The sequence below is a fragment of the Esox lucius genome, chromosome 16, assembly GCF_011004845.1.
Source record: "Esox lucius isolate fEsoLuc1 chromosome 16, fEsoLuc1.pri, whole genome shotgun sequence".
Taxonomy (NCBI): Eukaryota; Metazoa; Chordata; class Actinopteri; order Esociformes; family Esocidae; genus Esox; species Esox lucius.
In genome coordinates, this window is record NC_047584.1 from 23186536 (window position 1) to 23198962 (window position 12427).

A 12427-nucleotide genomic window follows, 5' to 3' on the forward strand; every position below is an offset into this window, starting at 1 on the left:
CAATCCAAAATTAGCTCAGCAATCACCTTTTACAGTTATATGGACCCCACCACTGGAGTCAAGATGATGTCAGGATAAATTCTACAGTTTCTGTAGGTTCCATCTGCTGGGTAGTGAATTGCTAAGCAAACATTCAACCATGAGCATCAAGGAGCTTCCAAATGAATTAAATGACAAGATGTGGAAATGCACAGAGAAGTGGTTGATTTCAAAGGCCTTAATTATGGATTGGAGCATGATCGAGATGATGACTTTGCATGACCCGGAGGCATTTTGCCAAGACAAATGGGCAGCTACACCACCTGCAAGAATTCTGGGCCTCTCATAGACAACTATTACAAAAGACTGCACGCTGTCATTGAGGCTCAATGGGGCAATACACAGTATTAAGAACTAAGGGTATGCAGACTTTTGAACAGTGGTCAGTTCATTTTTTTGCCTTTGCCATGTTTTGTTTTATGATTGTGCCATTCTGTTATGACCTACAGCTGAATTTGAAACTTCTAGTCTAGAAGTTGTTGACGCCTTGAAATCTGGTTGCTAATGGCGGTTGCTATGGACTCCGTTGAACGGTAAGTAGAAGCCAATGGATTCTGAGCCATAAGTTTGCCCCCAAAATATTAATAGTTCACGTTTGATTTTATTACGTTACTGGTTTTAGATAGTTATCTTTACACAAATTTTATAAGCCGAGCTGAAATGGAGAGAACCGAATCTATTCACACGTTAAGAGCGGGCCGGGACGCCTGAGAACTTTTCTTCACGTACGGATGGTTTCATAATTCATACCTTCAGCCAGGTGGGTACTGTATGCATCTGTTCCTGTGTCCCGATTATCGGGATGGAAAACACACATATGAAACACAGATCATGAATCCCCTGCTGGGCTTTAAAAGGCTAGCCTACTGGCTAAACAATGTTTCTATGTTTCAGCAATTTATCCTGTTACCAGTCATATTTAGTTCTTTGGATTATAATTATTGTCTTACCTTGTATATATCCCTTCTGTCCAATAAAAGGTTCAGAGGAAATTGTTTGTCCAAAACTGTGTAATTACCTGAAGTGCATGAGTGAATGTTAGGAAAAGATCTGGACTACTTTCTCAAAGTAGCAATGAATTTGAATGCAAAGAGGACTGTGAACACAAAATACTTCAGGTTAGCTGAGTCCTCATATAAAGTCAAGGGCAGTCAGGATATTAACACTTTAAAGAAGACTCGTCTAGGTGGTATGCTACAACCCCCTGAGACAATCCTATTCATTTAAAAGAAACCAGGGCGTGAGTGAAACCTGGGTTTAAATATAATACCAAATCAAAAATGTATATATGTATATATATATATATATATATATATTAATGTTTCTTCACTGTGCTGCTCAGTGTTTAAAGTATTTCACTGTCTTTGTTAAATCTGGAATATGTCTTCTTAGGGTGAGAGAGGGAGCAAAGAGAGGTGAGAGGGTCTGAGGGCTGTTAGGGAAGTTAAGTTGGGTGGGAGAGGGGTGACAGAGGATCTGAGGGATGAGAGACACTGGTAGCTTATCTTGACAAAACCTGTGAAGGGGGTTCACAGCCTTTTCCTAGATACTGTATGAAGCATGTATGTGTAGCAGGCTCATCTTGCCTAACTGCAATACAATCCATACATTGTCTCTCTTTCACAATGGGGAGTGCCCATAAATATCTTATGCAAAGAAATCACCAGCCTAATGGGGCAACAGCAGAGGACGCTCAACTTGCACGACTGGTCAGTTCACTTCCCCCAGGCATGGAGCCCCTATTTATCCAGGGAATTAAGCTTATGTTGAGCAGACACAGCTTCTGGAACTGGATAGGTAGACAATAAAGAGTGGTCAATGGCTGTATCTTACCTTGCATCATCCCCCAAAATCAGAATTTCATGCCCCATTTTATGCAAGCGTAGATATTGTGTCAGTTCAACTTGAAGCAAATGTAAGAAGTATAAAAGCAGCATATCCCTTACAACAACAGTATTGATTATGTGACCCCCTTGATCTCACTAAATTCTTGGTATCATCCTTTGAGATGCGGGATGGAACTCTGACAATACTGTTATTCTCAGTTGGTATAACGTGTTGTAACAGACATAACTAAAATGTGACATTTGTACTTTGGCCTCATATTCATTTTGGAATCGTATTTTCATATGCCCTGTGTGTACAGCAAATATAGCAATTTAGACTTGTCTGTCACAATACTAAAGGAGGGCACTGTAGATGTTGTGTATTCTGTCTGTACTACAACTTGAAACATCAGAACACCAAGTAAAAGTCTGTGTAGGCCTATGTGTAAATATACATGATTGAATGGATTGCAAATGAAGGCAATGCTTAATCATCTTTGTAGATTAGAGACATTAATGCAAACTTAAATGTGTTAAACTTAGCTACTGTACCTTTTGCCAGGAAATAAAGGCGTTCACTGTGGAGTAACTATGCCATCAGAACATACAAGGCTTCTTCGGAGGCCTTTACCACCTAGAAATGCTCCCCCAGTTGTGAAAAGACTTCCACATTTACTTTCAGGTAGGTTATATTACCTACATTAAGCATGTATTATTGTGCTTTATGAATGCTAAAATTATATTCACTAGTTGCAGGAAGCTCATAGTTCTTATCCTCCATCTACATTTGATTCAACTATTTAAATGTCACAGGAAACTTGTGACCTAATTTGCATTTGTTTCTTCCAGGTCCAATCGTAGACCCACTGCCCTTTATTGAGAGAAAGGCTCTAAAGGACAGTGGCACAGAATGGAGTGAGTCAAGCTGCCGTATGCCTCCTCTTTTGGATCATGACCCTGGAGTCTCTGTGAAGGGCTTCCCATGTAAATCCCCACGCACCCTCCCCAAAATCCCCCTCCTCGATCTGCTTAAGACAGACCCAAAATATATCCCACCCCCTCCTAGCTTTTGCTTTAATGACTTCATTCAAGAGCCTAATGGAGAGGGTGAAGCACAATCGCCAGAGGGCCAGAAGAAAGTGGCCCTGTCTCGCTTCAACTACAGGAAGCTGGTGGGACTTGTCCTGACAGACCTGCACAAAGGGCAGCAGACTGAGGTGTCCAAGCAGCTGATGTCCACTGAGAAACTGCCAATGGCCAAAACCAGGATACCACAGAGGCAAATCATATATGGTACATGCTCTGATATAATATGTTGAAAGGCTATCTAGCATTGCATTAGACTATGCATACTATTGTTTATTGCACTATTGTGTAACAAGGATGGTTGACTGTGTTACTGTGGTGTACTGTTTCTTCATGCATGCTGTGTTGTGTCTGTTGTTTGTGTGTGTTTGGGTTATCTCATTAGAGCTGGTAGCATTGATCCATATGGAGGTGCGGTCCCAAATGGTGTGTCGGAGGAAAAGTCTGGGAGATGGGACCTGCAGGTTGGACCAGAGGTCTGTGGAGATCTGGGGACCGCCAGATGAAAGACAGGCTGTTCAGAAGCAGGAAAATACATACCCAGGCAAGAACATGTTAGTCCGCTCATTTAAGGAGTAATCCTGGGATCTGAAGCACACCAAACTGTAATGATCAGTGACAAATTTAATTCGTAACATATCATATGAGGTGCAAAAACCACTGCTGGTCGTTACATATCAAATGAAAAATAACAATATATTGATATTTCTTATAATAAACCCACGCTATTGAGTTGTTTGTAAAAAAAAACAACAAAAAAAACAAGCTGTCTTTGCATAAAATAAATCCACCTTTTCTTTGAGCAGGAACAGAGGTTATCTTGAACTCTGTGACAACTAAGCACTTCCAGGGCTCTCGAAGGACCCATTCCCCATTCATGCCCTCTGTAGAGGCCATCAGTCCATCTGAGCTGGCCATACTGGACTGTCTCACAGAGGGGGATCCGGCACTCAGCCTTAAGGTGCTTAAGGTGTTTTGTGTTGCTGTGGCGGTATGTTTGTAGGAGTTACAGTTAGGTTTAGGGTTTGGAGTGAAGGTTAGGTTTGGATTTGTGTCAACAAGTCTATTCTTTGCCAGTTACAGTATTTGTATTATTGTTTTATTATTTGTATTAATTTATTTGGTGTTCCTAATGTTTTGAAAGCCTTTGTTCTCAGAAAAAACTTGCAGTATTACTAAGAGACCTATTATTAAACAGAAATTTAAAAACTGCAAAACAAATCTAGCATAACAGGAAGTAGAAGGGGAATATGTGACATAGCTTCTCTTTTTCTCTGAACCATAACTGAGAAATTTACTGTGTTTTCTCAGGCCCATTTCATAGCTGTGCTTCCTGATCTAAGCCCTCTGGCCCAAAGTCTGGTCTACCTGAACCTGTCTTTCAATGACTTTACTGTCTTCCCTGTGGAGGTGAGGCTGAGACAAAACACAAGTTATTTTAGAGCAGAGGTTCAGTTGTAGGCCAATTCCTTCCAGAATGAATGGTTGGTGTGTCAGAACACTGCGCTGTACATATTGACCTCAACTAAGCCAAAGAAGAGACTGTATTTTAAAATGAGAATAATGTCACACATTGACATGGAATTTCATATACTCTCTTATTCCCTTTACAGATATAAAGGGAACCTTGGACACTCGTAATTGCTTTGGTTGTATATCAGTAAGGGCACACTATGGCTTTGTAAATGCAGACATAAAACCTAATATCTGGAGATAGTTTGGAAGCGACACTGAACCAGCATTTCCTCGGTCTGTAAAGAAAGTCTGCAGCAAGACTGACGTCCGTCACTAGGTGACCAGGACTATCAATCAGATAATCTTTAGCAGCATTCGTGCAAGAAACTGAAATGACTGTATATTAATACTATGACTTACCAATATATTTTGTAGAAATAAATCACATCATGTCAACCTACAATGAAACAACACAAAAGCATAAAAACAATACACAGCAAATCAATCCGCCACATTTCTAGTTGTCAGGTGAACAATCCCGAACATTCTATGACAGAGCAGGATTCTTTCACTGTACACACACTTCTGATATGCCACTGTTTTTGTCTGAAAAGGTCTGAAAGGTTATCAGATGATACTTTTGACCACTCACTCGAACGGTATTCCATGTGTGAAAAAGGCATTATTTTATAAGTGGAAAAATATATACACAGAAAAATATATTACATTTCAGATTATTTGATTGAACCATCTATTTTTTGGCCCATGGGACAAGTCCTGGTTTCATTCTCAACTTAAAATGTTTATAGTCTTTTTTTATTTATAGGGCTTCTGAAAAATAAATAATATGTATTGCGATCCCTTGACAGGTGTTTAAGCTGACACAGCTAGAGGTACTGAAAATGAGAGACAACCCCATAGAGGAGATTCCTTCCGGCATCCTGAGTCTTGTCAGGCTCAAAACCTTAGTGATTTCCTTCTGCAAGATTACCTCCCTTCCACCTGAGTAAGAGACACACAGTGGAGCTGCATTGCTGAGAACCTCTGTATGCTTGGGTTTAAGCTGCGTAATAAACCTGTCCCTTTACCACAGGCTCTACCAGCTGCCCTCCCTGAAGTTCCTGGATGTATCCTACAACCTCCTTTCATCTCTAACCAATGACATCGGAAAAATCAGGTGCTGTCCTGAGAACGCAGTTAGCCTGCTATGAAATGTGATAGTGTGTTATCCTATAATGTTAAATAGCAAAATATTTTTATATTGACAGGTGATGAAATCCAATATAAGGTTAAAATCAGCTGTGTCAACTAGCCACATCACGAAACCTCTGGCAATAGTCAGAATGTACACAGGAACCACGTTGGTTTTGAATTATTACGGGTCTGAATATTAAGATGTTATACTCTTATAAAGGTTAGTTACCAGAACCTCTTTGTTTGCAGGACTCTGGAGTACCTGAATGTGGAAGGGAACCAACTGTCGGCTCTGCCGTGTGGGGCACTGCTCCTCTCCCTAACCCAACTCAGGATCTCCAACAACTACATGCACCCTTACTTTTGGAAGAGCTGCAGCCAGAACTCACCCCAAACACTGCAGGACTCCGCCACCAAGGCCCTCTCTCTCACTGACCCCTGTCTGCGCTACACCAGCTTGCCCACTGAGGCACGCACGGCCCTTAGCCGGTAGCCTTTTAACACAACCTTGGGCCGGATTCATCTTGTTAGAAAAAAAAAACATTGCGGGTTTTAAGGATTTAATGAAAAATAGATTCTAGTCTGTGTATGTGTTTTCTTCTGTCCCCAGGTTGAGTGTGTGTGACTGTTGTAGAGGCCCAATGTATGGTTCTGGACTAAAGGTCATTCGTCCCTGCTACAATATCTTCGGACTACACAAGGTCCCCTTCATCTTCTATGCTTGTACCCCGGCATGCCACTGGTACTTCAAGAACCAGACAGAGGGTCTCTCCAGTCTTCTGTATGGAGAAGAGATAGACACAGCTCACTATTGATAGTGAACAACTAATTTGTCTGAATGAATGAACCAATAGTATGGTGACGGGGGATCATGAACATTTACCAATGCTGTATCTTAACTAACGTGAATGGACTAACTATGACTATATTGGTTCATTCAAATTTACAAAGGCTTAACTATTTATCTGTACGGATAGCCACAACCTCTTGACCTGGGTCTACTTACCACAAAAGTAATCCAATTCTGACTGCCCAGCAGTGGCACTGTTTAGCTTTTGCTTTGAATAGTTGTTTGCGCATGTCTTTGTGACAGGTACTGTGATCGAAAACTACTAAAATGATGGCACTTTTAATGTCTTTAAACTTTTTATTGACCTTAAATAAAAAATAAAGTGTATATAAACACAATTATCTCGTTATTGATTTGTGTTATATTACTAGCGTGAGCGGATCAGAGTTTTGCTTTAAGTCTGACGTCTCATGTAAATATACAGAATATAAACCAATCACAGACGCGCAACTCAACAGACAACTACAATACTTTCCGGTGTCAAAGTGTATGTTGTGTTGTCAAGATGGCTGGCCATGATCATCATAGTGGCCATCTGTCTATGTGCTTATGCGACGCGATCAGGTAATAATCGTTGAATTAATTATGGCGTTTTGTTTCTGACACATCTCTGTTAATGTAGACCCTATATATATATGGCTAGCTAATATTAGGGATAACCTAAACGTTAGTTTTGGTGAACTGAAACGACAAGTGTCATACTGTAGCTCACAGGTCCTAGCAGTAAATTAGCTGCCATCACCATGGTGCAACCTACAATAATTACAATATACGTATTTTTCAAACAGATTACTCTGGTCCCTGTTGCTGCCATGCCTATATCTGAGTTTGGTGCTGACGCTGCTCCTTTTTCTACTCGTAATGGGGGTACGAATGTGGTTGCAAAGGAGTCGGAAAGCCCGACTGGCTCAGGACGGCTCTCCGACTGTGGCTTTCTTCCACCCCTACTGCAATGCAGGAGGGGGAGGGGAGAGGGTGCTCTGGTGCGCCCTCAGAGCCATTCAGAATAGGTATGTTACTTTCGTCTGAGCATATAGATACATACGAGGGCGTTCATAGAGTGGTCATTAGGTTCATAAACTGTATTTTCTATTCCGTAAACTCTTGATATTACCCCTCCTGTAGATACCCAAGTGTCTCATTTGTGGTATACACTGGTGACCAAGGGGTGACAGGAGAGCAGATCCTTGAGGGCGCTCGACAACGCTTCAACATCAGGCTCCCTCGTCCAGTGACTTTCATATTCCTGAAGAGCCGTCTGCTGGTGGAAGCTAGCTCCTACCCCCACTTCACCCTGTTGGGGCAGAGCATTGGTTCGATGTTCCTTGGCTGGGAGGCCCTCACATCCTTTGTGCCAGACGTCTATGTGGACTCCATGGGCTATGCCTTCACTCTGCCGATCTTCCGCTACCTAGGGGGGTGTAGGGTGGGCAGCTATGTGCACTACCCAACTGTCAGTACTGACATGCTGTCCGTGGTGAGAGAAAGGAACCCCAGGTTAGTACTGACATGCTGTCCGTGGTGAGAGAATGGAACCCCAGGTCAGTACTGACATACTGTCTGTGGTGAGAGAAAGGAACCCCAGGTTAGTACTGACATGCTGTATGTGGTGAGAGAATGGAACCCCAGGTCAGTACTGACATGCTGTCTGTGGTGAGAGAATGGAACCCCAGGTCAGTACTGACATGCTGTCTGTGGTGAGAGAATGGAAACCCAGGTCAGTACTGACATGCTGTCTGTGGTGAGAGAATGGAACCCCAGGTTAGACCTGACATGCTGTCTGTGGTGAGAGAATAGAACCCCAGGTCAGTACTGACATGCTGTCCGTGGTGAGAGAATGGAACCCCAGGTCAGTACTGACATGCTGTCCGTGGTGAGAGAAAGGAACCCCAGGTTAGTACTGACATGCTGTCTGTGGTGAGAGAATGGAACCCCAGGTCAGTACTGACATGCTGTCTGTGGTGAGAGAATGGAACCCCAGGTCAGTACTGACATGGTCTGTAGTGAGAGAATGGAACCCCAGGTCAGTACTGACATGCTGTCTGTGGTGAGAGAAAGGAATCCCAGGTTAGTACTGACATGCTGTTTGTGGTGAGAGAAAGGAACCCCAGGTCAGTACTGACATGCTGTCTGTGGTGAGAGAATGGAACCCCAGGTCAGTACTGACATGCTGTCTGTGGTGAGAGAAAGGAACCCCAGGTCAGTACTGACATGCTGTCTGTGGTGAGAATTGTGCTATCAAACAAAGTTTGGGCTGAAGCTTTTTCAGTTATTCAATTGTCGTCTCTTTTTGCCAGGTTCAACAACTCGGCCCACATCTCAGCCAACCCTCTCCTGAGTGCGGCCAAGGTGCTGTACTACTGTTCTTTCGCTCTGATTTATGGGCTAGCTGGCTCCTGCAGCGACATCATTATGGTGAACTCTACCTGGACGCTGGGCCACATCCTGGCCCTCTGGCGTGCCCCCAGCCGTACCGGGGTGGTCTACCCGCCCTGTGACGTTCGCTCGTTCCTTGACATTTCACTGGAGAATGAAGTGGAAGGGGACAAGCTTGGAGACAAGGAGTCTCATTCTATAGTGTCTGTTGGCCAATTCCGACCAGAGAAAGACCACCAGCTTCAGATTAAGGCCTTCCGGAAGCTTCTAGACAAGAACGGGGCAGGTCCAGGAGGTTGGAAGTCTCTAAGGCTTGTGTTGATTGGTGGCTGCCGTAACCAGGAGGATGAGGATAGGGTGTCGACGCTAAAGGGGTTGTGCCAGGACCTGGGTGTGGCAGACAGGGTGGAGTTTAAACTGAACATTCCCTTTGAAGAGTTGAAGAGGGAACTGGTGGATGCTACCATTGGCCTGCACACAATGTGGAATGAGCATTTTGGAATAGGTAAAAAACAACAACTTGTTTTTCAGAAAGGAATTTCACTATTATGTGAGTTAAGTGGGACTGTTGTTCCCACTTAACTCACTCTAGGAGAGTTCTCAGTGTTTTCTTTGTCATCTACAACATTTAGTTAGTGCTGCAGTGAGGGGGGTGTATAAACAATTTACTTACAGTGGGGAGAACAAGTATTTGATACACTACTGATTTTGCAGGTTTTCCCACAAAGCATGTAGAAGTCTGTAATTTTTATCATAGGTACTCTTCAACCGTGAGTGATGGAATCTAAAATTAAAATCCAGAAAAATCATTGTATGATTTTTAAGTAATTAATTAGCATTTTATTGCATGACATAAGTATTTGATACATCAGAAAAGCAGAACTTAATATTTGGTACAGAAACCTTTGTTTGCAATTACAGAGATCATACGTTTCCTTTAGTTCTTGACCAGGTTTGCACACACTGCAGCAGGGATTTTGGCCCACTCCTCCATACAGACCTTCTCCAGATCCTTCAGGTTTCGGGGCTGTCGCTGGGCAATACAGACTTTCAGCTCCATTCAAAGATTTTCTATTGGGTTCAGGTCTGGAGACTGGCTAGGCCATTCCAGGACCTTGAGATGCTTCTTACGGAGCCACTCCTTAGTTGCCCTGGCTGTGTGGGTGGTTTTCATGCTGGAAGACCCAGCCACGACCCATCTTCAATGCGCTTACTGAGGGAAGGAGGTTGTTAACCAAAATCTCACGATACATGGCCCCATCCATCCTCCCCTCAATATGGTGCAGTCGTCCTGTCCCCTTTGCAGAAAAGCACTCCCAAAGAATGATGTTTCCACCTCCATGCTTCATGGTTGGGATGGTATTCTTGGGGTTGTACTCATCCTTCTTCTTCCTCCAAACACGGCAAGTGGAGTTTAGACCAAAAAGCTTTATTTTTGTCTCGTCAGACCACATAACCTTCTCCCATTCCTCCTCTGGATCATCCAGATGAGCAGGGGGACCTTGCGTGCGCTGCAGGATTTTAATCCATGACGGCGTAGTGTGTTACTAATGGTTTTCTTTGAGACTGTGGTCCCAGCTCTCTTCAGGTCATTGACCAGGTCCTGCCGTGTAGTTCTGGGCTGATCCCTCACCTTCCTCATGATCATTGATGCCCTATGATTTGTGAGATCTTGCATGGAGCCCCAGACCAAGGGAGATTGACTGTCATCTTGAACTTCTTCCATTTTAATTGCGCCAACAGTTGTTGCCTTCTCACCAAGCTGCTTGCCTATTGTCCTGTAGCCCATCCCAACCTTGTGCAGGTCTACAATTTTATCCCTGATGTCCTTACACGGCTCTCTGGTCTTGGCCATTGTGGAGAGGTTGGAGTCTGTTTGATTGAGTGTGTGGACAGGTGTCTTTTATACAGGTAACGAGTTCAAACAGGTTCAATTAAAACATGTAATGAGTGGAGAACAGGAGGGCTTCTTAAGAAAAACTAACAGGTCTGTGAGAGCCGGAATTCTTACTGGTTGGTTGGTGATCAAATACTTATGTCATGCAATAAAATGCTAATTAATTATTTAAAAATCATACAATGTGATTTTCTGGATTTTTGTTTTAGATTCCGTCTCTCACAGTTGAAGTGTACCTATAATAAAAATGTGACCTCTACCTGCTTTGTAAGTAGGAAAACCTGCAAAATCGTCAGTGTATCAAATACTTGTTCTCCCCACTGTAACTTGCACTCCAGCCCTATTAATCTCTTGCCCAGAGTTAAATGCTGTTTTTCCTTTTTAAGGACTGTACACCATCCAGTAAGTTTATTTTCTTTTTGTCCCCTCTATCCTCTTGTTTTCTGACTCAGGTGTGGTAGAGTGTATGGCTGCAGGGACTATTATCTTGGCTCACAATTCTGGTGGGCCCAAACTGGACATTGTGGTTCCCTATGAGGGCGGCCAGACGGGCTTCCTGGCTGACAGCGAGGACAGTTACGCTACTGCCATGGAGACCATTCTGGCCCTATCACCATCAGAACGGCTGGAGATCCGCAAGAATGCTCGGCAATCTGTGGACCGTTTCTCTGACCAGGAGTTTGAAGCCAGCTTCCTGTCGTCTATGGAACCTCTGATGGCAAGACTGAGGCAATAAGAGTGAAGACCAGTGAGGGAGTTCTATTACCGCTCTGGCTAAAACGAGTTGGTGTTGATTCAGTTTCATCTTTAAGACGGGTGCCTGTTGGTAGGAGCCATGTGCATCGCTTTCAGAGCATAAGTGACTTAAATAAATTGGTGAAAAGCTGGTAATGAGAATTCTGCTTTCATATGCAAAAGTGGTTGCTTCAAAAAAACACTCTGCTTCCTCAATAAAAACTAGTTTGAAAATTCTAACTGATATTGTATATAGGAAAGAGATGTTTCTGGATGATGCACCGTGTCCTGACAATATGACAGAGGCACAGATTAGCCGTGTGGTGTCCTGACAATATGAGAGGCACAGATTACCGTGTGGTGTCCTGACAATATGACAGAGGCACAGATTACTGTGTGGTGTCCTGACAATATGGGAGGCACAGATTACCGTGTGGTGTCCTGACAATATGACCGAGGCACAGATTACCGTTTAATTTGAAAAGAGCAGTCCTACATCATCAACTGCCCGTCCACGTGACTCGGATCTCCTGGGCTCAAGCCGGACTAGCTGAATAGAACTGTGTCAATAACTCCCCTCACTCAAACAGCACCATCAGCAGCACCCACAGACCTAATTGGTCAGGAATGTTGTAGTATTTGGAATGTTGGATTACTGATGGCCTATAAGATCTTTGCTGGCTTTATTGATAAGAATGAAGCCTTAACTACTGTCTTTAAAAAGTGACTTGGTCGACATGGTATTTATATGTTTACACTCAGAGGTCTGTAGAAGGTTTCTGTAGTGGTTTCACCCATGACAAATGACCAAATAAATGTTTTTGTGTGTTTTTTTTTTTTACCTCTGTAGGGGACCATGGCCCATAAATCTTACAGACTAATATGCACAAAATGTATATCTAATACAAATAATGCTTTAAAAGTAAATGTTTTGTTAATATCTGATAAATAAAAAAATTCAACCTTCAT

General features: G+C 43.0%; 2 protein-coding genes across 4 annotated transcripts; both read left to right on the forward strand.

Annotated features, from left to right (window-relative positions):
* The first annotated feature begins 443 nt into the window (after positions 1–443).
* Positions 444–6608, forward strand: LOC105016322. 3 transcript variants are annotated; one of them, XM_020054748.3, is made up of 11 exons: positions 557–572; positions 690–799; positions 2428–2547; positions 2715–3158; positions 3337–3495; positions 3758–3912; positions 4263–4361; positions 5276–5412; positions 5500–5583; positions 5850–6089; positions 6211–6608. In XM_020054748.3, exons 3-11 carry the CDS (start codon positions 2457–2459, stop codon positions 6413–6415), a joined length of 1614 nt encoding a protein of 537 aa, XP_019910307.1. In that variant the 5' UTR covers positions 557–572; positions 690–799; positions 2428–2456; the 3' UTR covers positions 6416–6608. The 3 variants fall into 3 exon arrangements, with proteins under 3 accessions (XP_010878363.2, XP_019910308.1, XP_019910307.1); XM_010880061.4 differs by having other exon boundaries at positions 444–799; XM_020054749.3 differs by having other exon boundaries at positions 444–799; positions 2437–2547.
* A 298-nt stretch (positions 6609–6906) lies between these two features.
* LOC105016321 (GDP-Man:Man(3)GlcNAc(2)-PP-Dol alpha-1,2-mannosyltransferase) lies at positions 6907–12426 on the forward strand. The gene is made up of 5 exons (XM_010880060.3): positions 6907–7014; positions 7239–7460; positions 7576–7947; positions 8748–9331; positions 11176–12426. Exons 1-5 carry the CDS (start codon positions 6956–6958, stop codon positions 11457–11459), a joined length of 1521 nt encoding a protein of 506 aa, XP_010878362.2. The 5' UTR covers positions 6907–6955; the 3' UTR covers positions 11460–12426.
* The last annotated feature ends 1 nt before the right edge of the window (position 12427 follows it).